Here is a 17,793-nt window from a genome sequence, read left to right as displayed (position 1 = left end):
ATATATGTGCAGAGTTTATGCTGTTCAATAATGTCAGAGCTCGTCTCACACCTTTCTATTTTGTCCTAATACCATCGCCTTACTGGGCCGGTATTCACAGGACAACCCTTAACAGACCGAAATATTATTTGATAAAATATTAAAATTAAATATTAAATAATATTCTCAGATCGATAATCCCAACATTTCAGAAACCTAAAAGGACCCTCTTAAGTGTGTAATATCACACGTTAGGGTAGTTGAGTTTTTTTTTACTTTTCCCAGCGCCACCTTGACGAACAACTTTTCATTTCTCCTTCCCCCACTTGGAGCTACAGCTGAATATTGCAGTCAGACTCAGAGTCAGGTTGGTTTGAATAGTTTTTTGTTTTTTTTTCCTTTAATAAGCAAAGAAATCATCTGAAAACAGCTTTTTGTATTTACTCAGGTTATCTTTATGTTAAATAAAAATTTGTTTAATGATCTGAAGCACTTAAGTTTAATAATGATCAAAAAGAGAAGAAATCCACAAGGCGAAGGCACCACAGCTGCCATGGTGATTTGTGGTTCTATTCATCTTTTTATATACCTTTTTTGCGACTTTATCTGTGTCGAGTGTTTCTAGTTGGTTACAAATTAAAATTCAGCAAATGTCTCTGACCACAGATTGTGATGCAACTGAGCTGTTTATAGATCACTAGAATTTTTGGTTTAATGTTGCTTAATGCAGTTTGTGCATAAACCCATACTTTACTTAGAAACTAAAGGTTAATTGGTGTACAAAAGAGATTTGTCTATGAGAACCAAACCAATTGGTAAACTTAAAACAGAATATGGGAAAGAACAGAAATGTTGTGGCTTTAAGTTACTCACATCCACTTTGCGGGAGAGGTCAGTGGGAATGGGCAGCAGAATATCTCGCCAGACCACTTCATTATCTTTAGTAAAGTGAATATTCCTGCAGTGTCTTTGTTGAACGAAAAATTTAATCATTTCAAATTAGTTGTGATAAGCAGACTTAAACAAACATTTTTGATTTGTTTGTTCTCTTATAAGCTTATAAAAACTGATTCCTTTATGTACAAATCCAACCACAGACTGGAAAATGACAAACTTACTCGGTGAAATAATTCAGCATTTCATTCAGAAATCCATCCATCGGCTGCACGTGACTCCCATTGATGCACACTGCACACCTAAGCTGATGAACACATACAGAAACATCTTAAGAGAAACAGATGTTAATCAGATGAACCTGAATATTTACATTGTTGATCTTGTTGAATTGTAGCTTCACTGTGCCTACTAGCTAACAAATGTGTCACTTTTACTAATGCTAACAGTAATTTTATTACTATGTTAATAATAAGACTTGAATCTTAACTTCACAGTAGTGGTTTGAGTTGGAGGTGAACTTTGTGTGAGAGTAACCAAACTGAATGGAATGAATGTGGATTGGTTCAGCTGCACATTAAAGGATCTGAATTGGACTTGTTTCCAAAGGAGTCTTCTTTACTGAAGACATCTACATCAAGCAAATTAACTGAATCAAACCTTCACAACGTCAGAATATACAGCCATTTTCAGGGTGACACTGGTGCCCAAGGAGAGACCCAGCATGGCGATTCTGCTGCCGAGGATCTTAGGGTGTTTTTGGAGGAATTTGTACGCCGTCTGCAAGAGGAAAACATGTTGCATTTCAGACAGGTGTGCCTCTGCACTTGCAGCAACAAGCTCCAGTTCATTTTACGGGCTCCCAGGTTCCCAGGCCAGAAGAAACAAATTCAATTCTGGTTATTTTAATTACACCAATTTACAACAAATGTTGACTCAACTTTATTATAAGCACTTTATTAGAAAATAATATAATCTAATTCATATAGTCCATTTCATCCAATCATAAAGAAAGTGACATATTTAAATGTCAATGTAATCCTAATTACAAAACAATGCAGTTTTCCCTTCAACGTGTTTTAGAACTGTCCTGGGTTCTCATCACAGTGGAACATGCCCAAAAAATCTCCATATATTGGCATCCTAAGCAGATGCCCAAAAGACCACAACTGAATTTTTTCAAATTAGAGAAGCAGCAGCTCTAAGCCTGCTCCCTCTAAAGAACAGAGTGCTTTAGCTCTGAGGATGAGCAAAGGCACTAGGGATGGGTACCTTTCACATTTGATCCGATACAGTACTAATGCCCGGAACCCGAGAATCAGCATTGGCACTCAACAGTACCAGGTTTCGGTACTTTGTGTGTGTTTATCATTTATTCATTTAATAATAAAATCTCAAAATTTTTCAATTTTACATATTTATTTCTCAATATATAAACTTTAATTAATATATCATAACATCTCAGTTGCTTCAAACATTTCTCCTCCCATGTTGCTGGCTGCAGACGACGAGTCGCTAACGAATGCAGGAGTTGTAGCTGTAGATCTGAGGCTGACGAAAATTGTGTCTCTTCAGCCTTGAGAAAAATCTTTTGCTTAACCAGGTGCTTCCTCAGATTAGAAGAATTTCCGCCGCTGACCTCGCACTTCGAATCACAAATATTGCACCGAGCATAATCTGTATCGTATTTTGAAAAGTGGAGCCATATTTTCTAGCGCTTTCTATCAGCCATGCTTTGTTGATGGTACCAGTGGCTACTGACGTCATTACGCTCTTGTGCGTGCAATGCTGTGTCCATGTCCGACGTGGAAAATCATCCACTCTTGCACTCCCTTAGTGTCACAATGATGCGTTTTGGTACCGAAACATGGTACCATTTGATTTTATGTGAATAGGTACTTGGTAGTACAGACGGAATTCAGTCGGTACCTATAAAAGTACCGAATTCGATACCCATCCCTATGAAGAAAGCTCATTTCAGCAGTTTATAATCTGGATCTACATCTTTTGGTTATGATCAATTTCTCACAACCAAGGCTGAGACTTGGAATGTCAACATAAGAAATCTCAGCGTAACCCTGGATTCAGGTTTCAAGTTCAACAAACAGGTCAGCAGTGTTTTGCAGAGAGGTTTCTTTCAGGCACATCAGATTGCCAAACTGAAACCAGTCTTGTCTAAACATAATCTGGAGATAATAGTCCATATTTTTAGCACAACTCTACAATGTTATTGCAATTCATTTTACTGGGATCAATCGGCCTCTCTTTCACGCCTGAAGTTCATTAAGAATGCTGCTGCTCTTTTAACCAGTACACGCAAACGTATCTCTCCTGTCATCTCTGCACTAGCTGCCAGTGAGCCAAAGAACTGATTTTAAAATCCTTATATTGGCTTTTAAATGCTTTAATGCTCCTTTGTACCTCTCTAACTTGCTTCAGCCTTATGTTTCAGCAATTGTTATTCAGGAGAGTTGACAACCAAGCATAATCACTTCTCCAATTGAAAAATTTAAACCCATTTAAAAAGGGCACATTACAGCCCCTTTTCTTTTTAAATAAATTATAGTCTTATTCCTCTGAGGAAATTAGTGATGAAATTATATAAATTAAAAAAGGAAAAGTCCTAATCACATTCAATTCAATTCATATTTTCTGATCATATCAAGAATTTGTATAACATCCATATTATTGGGCCATTACAGTATCTTCATCCGTGTGTAGCATGGGGCTAGTTACATGTTGAGTTAGCTGGGCTGCTAGGTCCTGAGATGTCACCTTCCTCATTTAGACAAGGTTAAGCCCAGGTTAAGGCCTTTTTAGATGACCATACTATCTTGAAAGTTTTTCAGTCTGCACAGAATCTGCTTTAGTAAGAGTTTTTAATGACATCCTCATAGCAAATGATTGTGGTGAACATGTTCTTGTTCGGCTTCACCCAACTGCTGCTTTTGATACTGTGGACCACAATATTTTATTGTCTCGATTACAGCACCAAGTGGGTATTTGTGGTACTGCATTAAACTGGTTTAGGACATGACTGATTCTGAATCCTCCTCTGGTCCTTTATGTTGGAGTTCCATAGGGCTCAGTCTTAGGTCCCCTGCCTTTTCCTCCTTTATCTGCTTCCCTATGGCTCAATACTAAATAAGAATGGGATATTTTTTCACTGTTACGCTGATAGCAGTCAGATATACAGGGGTTGGACAATGAAACTGAAACACCTGGTTTTAGACCACAATAATTTATTAGTATTGTGTAGGGCCTCCTTTTGCGGCCAATACAGCATCAATTCGTCTTTGGAATGACATATACAAGTCCTGCACAGTGGTCAGAGGGATTTTAAGCCATTCTTCTTGGAGGATAGTGGCCAGGTCACTACATGATACAGGTGAGGGAAAACGTTTCCTGACTCGCTCCTCCAAAACACCCCAAAGTGGCTCAATAATATTTAGATCTGGTGACTGTGCAGGCCATGGTAGATGTTCAACTTCACTTTCATGTTCATCAAACCAATCTTTCACCAGTCTTGCTGTGTGTATTGGTGCATTGTCATCCTGATACACGGCACCGCCTTCAGGATACAATGTTTGAACCATTGGACGCACATGGTCCTCAAGAATGGTTCAGTAGTCATTGGCAGTGATGCGCCCATCTAGCACAAGTATTGGGCCAAGGGAATGTCATGATATGGCAGCCCAAACAATCACTGATCCACTCCCATGCTTCACTCTGGACATGCAACAGTCTGGGTGGTACGCTTCTTTGGGGCTACTCCACACCATAACTCTCCCAGGGAAAACAGTAAAGGTGGACTGATCAGAGAACAATACGTTTCACCTTGTCCACAGCCCAAGATTTGCGCTCCTTGTACCATTGAAACCGACGTTTGGCATTGGCATGAGTGACCAAAGGTTTGGCTATAGCAGCCTGGCCATGTATATTGACCCTGTGGAGCTCCCGACGGACAGTTCTGGTTGAAACAGGAGAGTTGAGGTGCACATTTAATTCTGCCGTGGTTTGGGCAGCCGTGGTTTTGTTTTTTGGATACAATCCAGGTTAGCACCAGAACATCCCTTTCAGACAGCTTCCTCTTGCGTCCACAGTTAATCCTGTTGGATGTGGTTCGTCCTTCTTGGTGGTATGCTGACAGTACCCTGCATACCGTGGCTCTTGATACATCACAAAAACTTGCTGTCTTGGTCACAGATGCGCCAGCAAGACGTGCACCAACAATTTGTCCTCTTGAACTCTGGTATGTCACCCATAATGTTGTGTGCATTTCAATATTTTGAGCAAAACTGTGTTCTTACCCTGCTAATTGAACCTTCACACTCTGCTCTTACTGGTGCAATGTGCAATCAATGAAGACTGGCTACCAGGCTGGTCCAATTTAGCCATGAAACCTCCCACACTAAAATGACAGGTGTTTCAGTTTCATTGTCCAACCCCTGTATATTCCACGAAAAAAAGAAGCACTCTCAATCAAACCGTTTCTGTAGTGAAATCAAAGCCTGGATGGCCTTATACTTCCTAAAGCAGACAGTTTCTAATTTGGGTTTTGAAATGGACAGTGATTTTAAATTAGTTCACCAGGTTGGAGCAGAGGTGAAGTTAATTTTTATTAGCTTAGGCAGCTTTCATTCAAAGCAAAACCTTAAAACGGCAATTAATGCTTTCATTACATCCCGGCCTGAGTACTGTAATGCTCTCTACCTTGGACTCAGACAGTCTTCCCTGAAACGTCTCCAGTACTAAAGCTGACATGTCCACTAACACTGCCATTGTAGCCCAGTTCTGAATAATTACTTGATATAATTTTTAAAATTACTTGTATTATTGCAATTGTTGCTGATTCTGCAAGTTTTTCTGTTTCTCCTTTTTATTATCATTTTTGTTTTTGTTTATACAGCTTAAATTATGAATGTAATGAAATAATGATTGCTTTCACCATTGCCATGATAATTTTTCATTAGATACTATGTATGTGAGAATTTGTGTATATGCAAGTGCATATGTAAAATATGTGAGGTTATGTATGTGTTGTAAGGATAAATGGATAAGGATGTGGAATATATATCTAAGTTTAAGTCTTCCACCCACTCCCTTGAATATGTAAATCATAAAAGTTCTGTCATTATGTAACATGCTGTAACTATATTCAAAAAAATGATAAATGCTAAACAGGCTGTATACCACAAACACCTAATTTTAAAAAGGATGTGTACACTTCGAAAAGCCCCTTGAAAGCAGGAAAAATCTAAAAGACTTTTTTGACAGATTTTATTTCTAAGTTGTAGCAATTATTTTTTTATAAAATTTTTTTTAAGAGTGATTATTAATTCAAAACTGTCATCGTAACATCCGTGTATGTAATATCGCAATCAAGAAGGACCCCTTCAATGCAATATTTTATATGACAAATACTATGCATGCACATTTGGCATGCAAGTAACATATTTGGCCTGTGGATGGACTTTACTGCCCTCGAGGCAAACGCTGGGTGTACATTTTTAGTGGCTGGGATGCTAAAGCTCACATAGAGTGCTGGGGACACTGCAAAAAAAATCAAAGAGAAAAAAATGTGGATTAATCATAACTGATATTGTCATCACAATATGCAGCAATATCATAATTACATGTTTGCTTGATATTGTGTGGCCTAATCTAATTAGTTACAAGATTTTGCAATGGAATACCAGCTAATTTGAATACAATTTTGTACAAGTTTAAAATCTTGTTTAGAGTTGAAACAAGTTTTACATGTTGGCAACTGCTCCATCCATGTGTAGCAAATTGCTAAAATCTCAAGAATGATCTTTGAGCCACAGGCCTCCTATTCAGTTTCAATTCAATTCAGTTTATTTATATAGCACCAATTCACAACACATGTTGTCTCAAGGCACTTCACCAAGTCAGGTTCATACATTCCAATTAATCCTAACCACTGAACAGTGCAATCAGATTCAGTTATTTATTCTAATTGGATAAATAGTTTTTCTATCTAAGGAAACCCAGCAGATTGCGTCGAGTCAGAGACTTGTAGCAGTCACTCCTCCTGGATGAGCATGTAGAGACAGTGGACAGTCGCTTGCATTGACTATTCAGCAATCCCTCATACTGAACATGCATGTAGCGACAGTGGAGAGGAAAAACTCCCTTTTAACAGGAAGAAACCTCCAGCAGAACCAGGCCATCTGCCACGACCGACTGGGGGTTTGAGAGAACAGAGCAGACACAAAAAGAACACAGAAGGACTGATCCAGGAGTACTTTCTATGGGAAGGAAAAGTAAATGTTAATGGATGTAGGTCCTTTTGGCGTTTCATCTAGAAAGAAAGAACAGATAAACTGAGCCAGTTTTCAAGGTTAGAGGATGAAAGAGAGCACATACAATTAGTCACAGTAAAAGCTCAGCCAGTAGCTATGTCTAGCAGAGAGACAGGGTTAAACAGTGAAATACAGGGCCATGTGGATCATTGCTAGAGGGTGAGCATTAAGTTGTTGCCAGCAGAAGCTTGGATGATGCCCCCCTCCAGGAAGGTGTCACAGGTAGACATAGAGTCAGGCCAGGTGTAGCTTCTAGGAAGAGAAAAGAGAGAGAACATAAAGTTAAAAGCTGAAAAAACAACAAATAATGCAAAATTGGAGAGTAGTATGAGAATGAAACGAAGACAGTGAAAGTGGCCAATATGTCCTCCAGCAGCCTAAGCCTATAGCAGCATAACTACAGCGATAGCTCAGGATAACCTAAACCACTCTAATTATAATCTTTATCAAAAAGGAAGGTTTTAAGCCTAGGCTTAAAAGTAGACAGGGTGTCTGCCTCACGGACTAAAACTGGGAGCTGGTTCCACAGAAGAGGAGCCTGATAACTAAAGGATCTGCCTCCCATTCTACTTCTAGCGACTCTAGGAACCACCAGTAAACCTGCAGTCTGAGAACGAAGTGCTCTGTTAGGAATATATGGAATAATCAGATCTCTGATGTATGATGGAGATAGATCATTAAGGGCTTTATATATGAGGAGGAGAATTTTAAATTCTATTCTGGATTTAACAGGGAGCCAATGAAGGGGAGCTAAAATATGGGAAATATGATCTCTCTTTTAAATTTTCATCACAACTCTTGCTGCAGCATTTTGAATCAGCTGAAGGCTTTTAAATGCATTTTGTGGACATCCCGATAGTAAAGAATTACAATAGTCCAGCCTTGAAGTAACAAATGCATGGACTAGTTTTTCAGCGTCACTCCTGGATAGGATATTTCTAATTTTGGCAATGTTCCGTAGATGAAAGAAGGAAATCCTAGAAACCTGTTTAATATGGGATTAAAATGACATGTCCTGATCAAATATAACACCAAGGTTTTTTACTTTATTACTGGAGGTCAATTTAATGCCATCCAGGTTAAGTGATTGACTAAGCCGTTTCTTTTTCAAAGACTCCATAGACGACAACTTCTGTCCTGTCTGAATTTAGTAGCAGAAAATTTCCATCCAAGTTTTTATGTCTTCAAGACATGCCTGTAGTCTATCTTACTGGTTGGGCTCATCAGGATTCATGGATAAGTAAAGCTGAGTATCATCAGCATAACAGTGAAAATGTATCTTATGCTGCCTGATAATTTTACCTATTGGAAGCATATATATAGTAAAGAGAATTGACCCAAGCACTGAACCCTGTGGTACTCCACAATTAACCCTGGAGTTTAAAGATGACTTATCATTTACATGAACAAACTGGAATCTGTCAGACAAATAAGATTTAAACCAGCCTAGTGCTGTTCCCCTGATCCCTACAGCTTGTTCCAGCCTTTCTAAGAGAATATTGTGATCGACTGTATCAAATGCAGCACTAAGATCTAAAAGGACAAGTACAGACTCCTAGTACATGAAATGTTGCAATCACCTTTCCTGACCTTACAGTATTGCCATAGGTTGATTTGACTGGTCCTTGATAAACCTTTAGAAGCTCAAACATTACTTTAAGTGTGTTGACACCTCTCATCTTAGATGGCTTCAGTGACCCAATCAGTGAGCTCCTAATCACTGATGCATTGTCACAGAGACTGGTGGTAAAAGTTGGTGTGTGTGTAAGTAAAAGTCACTGATCCTCTGGTGTGGTTTTATGATGGTTTTATAGACCTTTAAAGACCTTTATGGCACACTCAAAGCAAAGAGCTTGTTTAGCAATCAGTGGTTTCCTTTAATCACAATCTTTCTTTCCAATAAATATCTTGTCCTAACAGCCCTGTCATCAGGAACTGTACAACTTTATCAGAAGAACTCTAGCTGTAGGGGTAACCCCAATCAGTACATTGGGCTCTAGCTGACAGGAACATTTTTGCTTTTTCACATTAAATTAAAGGGGTATTAACTGAAGCTGGTCTGAGTGGCATTTGCCATTTTCACCTGCCCTCCCATTTTTAGTCATTTGTTTCTTGCACTGAGAGTGCACTGAGATTTATGTGAGACGTTCTGTGCTGCTCTTGGTGAATTCTGCCTTCAGCTGTGGTCAAACATGTAGCCATCACATTTACTTAGTGACAACAATGTTCTGAGAAAACATGTCTGCAAACGCGGCACACTGCTTATGTTACAACAGGTGGTTTAGCTCTTTCATCCGGTTTCAGGCCAAAGTCATCCTAAATAGGCCACTTGGTATTTTTTGATAACTAGTTCCTCAATTTTTGGACATTTGTGTTCTAAATGAGCAAATCAATCCATGGCAGTTTACATTGCCTCGCACGCAAAAAGTCCAAATATCTCCTACTCGAATATATCGCCCATTGTCATTTGTTGGACTGAAAAATATCGGTTGGAAACATTTGACATATCGCCCAACCTTAGCTTGCTTTTATTTGTTGCCGGTAGCTAAGATGCTAATGTTAGCTTGTTTACAACAGTGAGGAAAATAAGTGTTTGAACACCCTGCGACTTTGCAAGTTCTCCCACTTAGAGGGGAGGGTGCATGTCCACTGTGAGAGACATAATCTAAAAAAAAATCCAGAAATCACAATGTATGATTTTTTAATAATTTATTTGTGTGTTACTGCTGCAAATAAGTATTTGAATACCTGCCAATCAGCATCTGGCCCTCAAAGACCTATTAGTCCGCCTCTAAAATGTCCACCTCCGCTCCACTTATTATTCTAAATTAGGAGCACCTGTTTGAGGTCGTTAGCTGCATAAAGACACCTGTCCACCTCACACAATCAGTAAGACTCTAACTACTAACATGGCTAAGACTAAAGAGCTGTCCAAAGACACCAGAGACAAAATTGTAGACCTCCACAAGGTTGGAACGGGCTACGGAGCAATTGTCAAGCAGCTTGGTGAAAAAATATCAACTGTTGGAGCAATTATTAGAAAATGGAAGAAGCTAAACATGACTGCCAATCTTCCTCGGACTGGGGTTCCATGCAAGATTTCACCTCGTGGGGTATCAATGATGCTAAGAAAGGTAAGGAATCAGGAGCTGGTCAATGACCTGAAGAGAGCTGGCACCACTGTTTCCAAGGTTACTGTGGGTAATACACTAAGACGTCATAGTTTAAAGTCATGCATGGCACGGAAGGTTCCCCTGCTTAAATCAGCACACGTCCAGGCCCGTCTTAAGTTTGCCCATAACAATTTGGTTGATCCAGAGGAGTCATGGGAGAAAGTTCTGTGGTGAGATGAGACCAAAATAGAACTTGGTCTTAATTCCACTCGCTGTGTTTTGAGGACGAAGAATGATGAGTACCATACCAAAAACACCATCCCTACTGTGAAGCATGGGGCTGGAAGCATCATGCTTTGGGGGTGTTTTTTCTGCACATGGGACAGGACGACTGCACTATATTAAGGAGAGGATGACCGGGGCCATGAATTGTGAGATTTTGGGGAACATCCTCCTTCCCTCCGTTAGAGTATTGAAGATGGGTTGTGCCTGGGTCTTCCAACATGACAATGACCCGAAGCACACAACCAGGATATCCAAGTGGGCTCCGTAAGAAGCATATCAAGGTTCTGGAGTGGCCTAGCCAGTCTCCAGACCTAAACCCTATAGAAAATCTTTGGAGGGAGCTCAAACAGCCCAGAAACCTGGCTGATCTGGAGAAGATCTGTGGGGTGGAATGTGCTAAAATCCCTGCTGCAGTTTGTGCAAACCTGATGAAAAACTACAGGAAACGTTTGACCTCTGTAATTGCAAACAAAGGCTACTGTGCCAAATTTGACATTGATTTTTCACAGGTGTTCAAATACTTGCAGCAGTAACACACAAATAAATTATTTAAAAAATCATACATTGTGATTTCTGGATTTTTTTTTTTTTGATTATGTCTCTCACAGTGGACATGCACCCAAGATGAAAATTTCAGAACCCTCCATGATTTCTAAGTGGGAGAACTTGCAAAGTCGCAGGATGTTCAAATATTTATTTTCCTCACTGTATGTGTTTTTAAGTAACACATACAGTGTTACTCGTGTGGCAGGTGTTAACTTCACCTGCCACACCTTTTCAGTGCAAATCCAGTTAACGTACAAGAAAGATTGTGCTTTGCTTATTATAGTTGAATACCAGATTCACAAATGATGCTCCGTCTGTTTCTTTAGGAAACCACATAATCTGAAATCCACATAATTCCTTTAGATTTACCTCAAAGTAGTCCTTCTCCACAATCTTCCCTGTTTCCATGGTGTATTTGCATGTCAGGTAATCAAGTGCCATTGTGGCAATCCCATGTGAGGCCAGCAAAGCTGCACGGTACTCCACCAACTGTCCTCCACCGCCCCACAGGTCCAAAATACCAGGAAAACGTCCAGGTCCTTTAAACAGGTCATATCAACAAAAACTGTTACATTTCCGTGGTAATACTTGTCAGTTAGAAACAGTGGTTTTATTTGTGAAGAAAAAATGTCCTGCCAACTGTTACAAGGTTTTCATAAACCACACTTTGCCAAAGATGCCATTTTTCTCCTTTGTACCATCTGGCGAAATAGTTCTGTGTCTGTCATCTTTCCCAAAAGCTTTGTTCTGGTCAATGGCAACTACAGTATGTAACAGGTTTGAAACATTGCATCTTCTATCATCACACTAACCTAATGGGATCTTTATGTTTTCTCCATGTATGGATAATCATTTTCACTGTGGTTCTTTGGGGTCCCAAAGCCTTAGAAATGGCTTTGTGAACCTTGACAGACTGATAGATGTCAATAGCTTTGTTTCTCATCTGTTCTTGAATTGTTTTAGATTGGGGCATGATGTGTTGCTTTTTGTGATCTTAAGGCCTACTTCATGTCAGACAGGTTCTGTTCAGTTCCTGTCTCTACAAATCAGGCAGTAATCATGCCTTGGTTTGGCTAATGAAACTGAACAAAAAAGGCCTTAATCACTGTTAATTCATAATTTTATAAAGGGGAGGCAATCACTTTTTCACATAAGGCAAGGTTGGTTTGGATAGCTTTTTTTTATTAATAAAGGCAATCATGATGTGAAGACTATTTTATTTTTCACTTGGTTTCATTTTTAATTTTGTTTGTTTATCTGGAACATTTAAATATAACAAGAAAGCAAACAATGAAGATATCTGTGAGAAAGAAAATACTTTTTCATAGCACTAAAATTTTAATGTGGAAAGAACATTTTTTACCAGTGAAAACCTGTGTGTGTGAAGTGCATTGGTTTTTCATACACCTAAAGCAATACTCCTCCCTCTCAACTAGCTTCAAATATCTACAGACTAAACTTTTGACCATTCTTCTTTGTAAAACACCTCAAGCTAAGTCAAATTGGATGGAGAACATCTGTGAACATTAGTTTTCAAGTCTTGCAAAAACATTATAAGTAGGATTTAGCCCTAGACTTTCACTGGGCTTAACATACACACAAATCTGCATTGATCTAAACCAGGGGTGTCAAACTCCAGTCCTTCAGGGCCAGTATCCTGCAACTTTTAGATGTGTCCCTGGTCCTACACACCTGAATCAAATGGCAGAATTACCTCCTCAGTATGCAGTCAGGTTCTACAGAGTCCTGCTAATGAACTAATTATTTGACTCGTGTGTTTGGAGGCAGACATATCTAAATGTTGCAGGACACCAGCCCTCAAGGAATGGAGTTCAACATCTGTGATCTAAAACATCCATTGAAGGTCTGCTTGTATTTTTAGATTGGTTGTCCTGCTGGAAAATAAACCTCCTCTCAAGTCTTCTGGAGCCTCTAACAGGTTTTCTTCCAGGATTGTTCTAGTTTGAGCTCCAGCCATCTTCAGATCAACTCTGACCAGCTTCTCTGTCCTTGCTGAACCAAATCACACCTGAGGCATGCTGCTGCCACCCTCTTGATTCACAATGTAGAGGGTGTGTTTAGATGTGCAGTTTGTTTTCTGCCACACAGTGTTTGACATGTGGCCCGAAATAGCCCCTTTTCCATTGCTTGTGGAAACCCCTGGGCTTTTGAAAGCCCAGGGAGGCATTTCAAAACAAATTTGGCCTTACTTTTGTGGGTAGGAGGTCCTGGTCAAAGATAGGTCTTTGCAATTTACCTGGGATTGTTAAAGGGGTGGGGTTATGTGCAGCAATAGCGTTGCGCCACGAGGAGCGGTAGTGGCACACGTGAGTGTACAAACGTATAGTTTTTCAATCCATTAATTTGTCACAAAAAGTAGTTTTAAGATGTTTTTAAGCAGGAAAGCATACCACAAAACTACCTGTGCAGTTAGTTAATCAGGATTTTAAACCTACAATGAAATGTGGTTTCAGAGTTGTTGAAGCAGCAGAGCACCACTTGCAGACCAGACTGGCTACTAATGCCCGGTTCAAATGACAGGATTTTTATGCCAATCTTTGACCCAATCTTCCGCTTCCGACATGCCCCGATCATTAGGATGGCTATTAAGATAATCTTATGAAATAATCCTGCTGTGTGTGGAGTGTTAAGAGTGATCTACTCTGCTCGGAAAGTTGTCGAGACCGCTCCGACCTCAAATCAGGGATACTTAACATGTTGGATTGTCTTGGCCCAATATCCTACTGTGTGGGTTGTTCCCTAAGGACGAATGAGCACGCAGCCTGTTGAATGTGACATGTAGCCAATCAGAAAGCGACATGACAAAAACACAAAAGGGAATTACTCTGAACTCACGTTTGATCTCGAGAGGTTTTGCGAGATTTCCCATCTGAATGTTTAAGTGAAATCTGTTTGTGTGCTGGACACCACACACTATAGGCACAAACCTGTTATACCTATGATCACCGGTGGGATCTCTCAGGTTTTGAAAAACCGCTGACAAATTCAAAATATTGCTGTGTGAACCAGGCATAAGCTGGTTAGTTGGACTGGGACTTCCCCACTAACCGCTGCCTGATCTCAGCCTGGCACTCTGGGAGTTTCCATTAGCTGTTATCCGTTTGTGGCGGACAAAAGTGAAAATAAGGAGTTTAACAGGTATGTGGAATATAAAATGTAGTTTTTGACATTTTAAGTAAATGTAGGCATTAATTATAAACAGTTTGTAAGAAAAATATTTTAGTACAGTACCTCTTAACGATCAAACACGCTCTTTCACTTTTCCTTGAACATAAAACATACACATTTCCCAATATTGGCTTTTCATGTACACCTAACTTAGTGTAGAGTGAATTCTTTACTTTTTTCCATTTTTCATAGTTTTATGTTGACGGCTCTGCAGGACAAGGGACCACAGTTCCAGATTTGGATGCAGTTTCCCAAACGTTCCCAGTGATCCTCTTCACCCTCGTGTCGCGCCATTGTCTACTCCACTCTCCACTTATCTTCTTTTACATTACATAAATAATTGCTTATGATTAGAAAGTCAAGAAATCAATTTCCTTTTTCTTTTTTTTAAACCGTGTCCTGTCCAGCAGAGTAGCGCTCAGAATTGTTGTCTGAGTGCAAAGAAATTACCCAACAGATGTACTTTCACAAGCGGAGCATCACAGCTAATGCTTTAAAGCTCTGCTTGATATTTATAAAAGAATATTTATTATAAACTTCTTTGGGAATATTTCAATTGTTACAGACACGGAGACTGAAAAGAAAACGAAAAAAGAAGCTCAAAAAAGAGAGAGATGAGGCAAAAGGGAAAAAGGGGAGAAAAGGAGGAAAGAGTGGAGGAGAGAAAGAAGGATGAAGAGAATACAAGATTACACCCTGCTTGCTTATACACCTGTAGCTGTTTTTTTTTTACAAAATAGTACACGGTACTTATGAATGTAAAATGTACTTAGTGAGAGGTGCAGCCCAATATAGAACCCCATATAGAGATCCGAGCCATAGACATCCAAAGGCCCCACAAAGCACCGTAACCCCCCCAGAGAAGAGCAGGGGAGAGTCCCAGGGGAACCACCCAGCAGCCACAGTGCAGAAGCCCCAGGGAGCTGCAGCGACAAGCCCACAGGCCCTACCGACAGCCATCGCCCGAGCAGTTCCCGCCAGACCGCCCCAGCACCTGAACCTGTGCTAGCCTGGGCTGGTGCCTGAACCTAAGCGACCCCGGCTGGGACCCTGACGCCCCGACCCCAGTCTCCAATGAACCCCATCCTCATCCAGAGAGGGGGCCATGTACTAAAGAGGGGTCTACATGGTCCAAACTAGCTCGCCAACCAGAGCCCCCAGAGGATGAAACAGTCCCAACCCCCCAATGAATTCCGATCCTAACCCCTTGAACCGCCCACCCACAATGAACCCCAGCATAAATTTCCCCACAGGGCCACCCCCAACCAGGACACAGATATCGAACACATGCCCCCGAACCAAATGCCATGAATACCCTCCCTACAGCACAGGGGCACACCACCGCAGGTGAGCTCCATTTCCGAATAGCAAATGAAGCCACAGCCACACAGTGCAAGCTCCACACACAGCCCTGCTCCAAGCACCCCACTGCATACTGCCCCCACCAAGGGCCCCGCGCAATGCTACCCCACCCGGCGAAGACTACTAATCCCAACCACACACAACCCACCAGGAACCATCCAGCAAATGAGCAAACCCCACCCCAGTACGAGGCCGAGAAGCCTGATGCAAGCGCAGAGCTCAGCGACACCCGGCCTGCTGCACCCACGCCCGGAGGTCAGAGCCGCCGCGCACAGGACTACCGCCCCAACACCACAGCACGCCATACAGCGGAGAACGGAATGCAGCAAAGACCTCCCAAAGCAAAACCTGGACACAAAACTCACACTGCGCAAATGTGCCCCCACCAGCCCCCCAAAAACAAAGCCCCCCTGCGAAAGTGCACCCCACAAAAAGAAGACCCGCAGCATCCAGGTCCTAGAACATGCCCGACACCCATACCCCTGCCAGAAGCAGCCCTGCAAGAAGACCCACCCCGAGGCCCACAAAAGGCAAGCGAGCCCACAGAGCCAAAACCAAAACCCATCCGGAAGCCGAGACCAGTACACCCCGAGACCAACCCTGGCCAGCCCGCACATTCGAACCATGCAGACACCTCAGAACCCCCTCCCCCAGACAGAAAAGGGACTGGCGTCAGTAACCAGAACCAAGACAAGGAAACAGAAACCGAGCCGGAACCACCAAAGACCAAACGACGCCCACACCCATCCAAGGCCAACCACCCATCCCCACCCCAGAAGGAAACCTACACCCACCCCAACATTCGAACAACTCCCAGAGCACATAAGACATTGGACACCCAGGTTGACCCCACCCCACCCCCTCCTGCAGACCCTCCGCCTCACCAGCAGAATGTGCTCCTTGAAGGAAGGAGCACCTGCACTGAGATGGGACCTACCCGCCAGTTTCGGAGGCCCCTATGCCCACCGATGCACCAAAGGCCCCCGAGCCAGGGCCGGCACCAGCCCAAAACCCCAGCGACATACCCGCCAGAACCCCCCGAACACCCAAACCCACCCCTGACCCACCCAGGAGCAGCACGGCCACCAGGCCAGTGACCTATGTCCATCGGCGCAGGCCCCCCAAAAGCATCGCATGCAGCTACCAGATGTCTTCCCCGAGAGCCACCAAAGCCCCACGCCGGCCGGGGCCGGAGCCCCCCGCGCCAGACCCCCCAGCAATCCCAGCCCAGGGACACCCCAAATGCCCCAACACAGACACCCCCCCGAATCCACCACAATGCCCCACAGGATGAAGCCAAGGGCGCCCCACCCCCACTAGGTGATGGAGCCGATTAAAGGAGCCCAGAGAGTTTGATCTGACGTGGAGGCAGAAGCTGTCTCAAGGCTTATATAATCCAACAGAAAATGTCTATACTGATTAATATTAAGAAGGTTTTTATTGTCCCAGTTCATGAGGATAGTTTTCTTAGCGATGCATAAGGCAGTGAAAACCATGTTAACTGAATTTGTCTCTATGGTGACATCATCTAAGTTGCCCAACAAGCAAACTGAAGGGGAGAGTTAAATATTACACCTCAGACACTTTGATAAGTCTTCACATATCAGGCACCAGAACCTCTGAACGGGTGTACATAACCATAGTGCATGGATGTAATTGTCTGGTGTATTGCTTGTGCAGTGTAAGCAAGTAGAAGGTGCCAAGCCCATCCTGAACATCCGATGACCTGTATAGTATACTCTATGAAGGACTTTATATTGTATTAATTGCAAACTGGGGTTACTAGTCAGTTTAAAAGTTCTGGAACATATCTGAGAGCAGAATGTTTGGTCAAAGTTAACTGATAAGTCCACCTCCCATTTCGTAATAGGAAGGGAAATTTATTCATCTATATAAGACAGTGTCCTGTATATTTTACATATTAATTTAGGGGGGGTTGAGTTTTAGGAACTCAGGTACACTTGACGGCATTTGTAACCCAAAGTTTTTAAGTCTAAATTTATTTTTCATAATAGATTTAATTTGTTGATATTCTAAAAATGTATTCTTGTCCATCCCGTATTGTATAATTAATCTGTTTAAATGGGATGAACTGAATT

General features: G+C 41.7%; 1 protein-coding gene across 11 annotated transcripts in view; it reads right to left on the bottom strand.

Annotated features, from left to right (window-relative positions):
* Positions 1 to 17,793, bottom strand: part of LOC124856707 (peroxisomal succinyl-coenzyme A thioesterase-like) — a 55,897-nt gene that overhangs the window by 25,925 nt on the left and 12,179 nt on the right. For all 11 annotated transcript variants that reach the window (XR_007035408.1, XR_007035407.1, XR_007035411.1 and 8 more), the window contains exons 5-8: positions 11,513 to 11,682; positions 1,534 to 1,653; positions 1,098 to 1,180; positions 853 to 946 (exon numbers count right to left, since the gene is read on the bottom strand). Coding sequence is in view for 8 of the 11 variants with exons in the window: in XM_047347502.1 (XP_047203458.1) it covers positions 853 to 946; positions 1,098 to 1,180; positions 1,534 to 1,653; positions 11,513 to 11,682 (467 nt within the window). In the remaining 3 variants the exon portion in view is untranslated. The remainder of the gene's footprint in view (positions 1 to 852; positions 947 to 1,097; positions 1,181 to 1,533; positions 1,654 to 11,512; positions 11,683 to 17,793) is intronic.

Source organism: Girardinichthys multiradiatus, chromosome 2 (genome assembly GCF_021462225.1).
Source record: "Girardinichthys multiradiatus isolate DD_20200921_A chromosome 2, DD_fGirMul_XY1, whole genome shotgun sequence".
Taxonomy (NCBI): Eukaryota; Metazoa; Chordata; class Actinopteri; order Cyprinodontiformes; family Goodeidae; genus Girardinichthys; species Girardinichthys multiradiatus.
The sequence above is the reverse complement of the archived record's forward strand: the minus strand, read 5'-3'. Positions and strand labels throughout refer to the sequence as shown.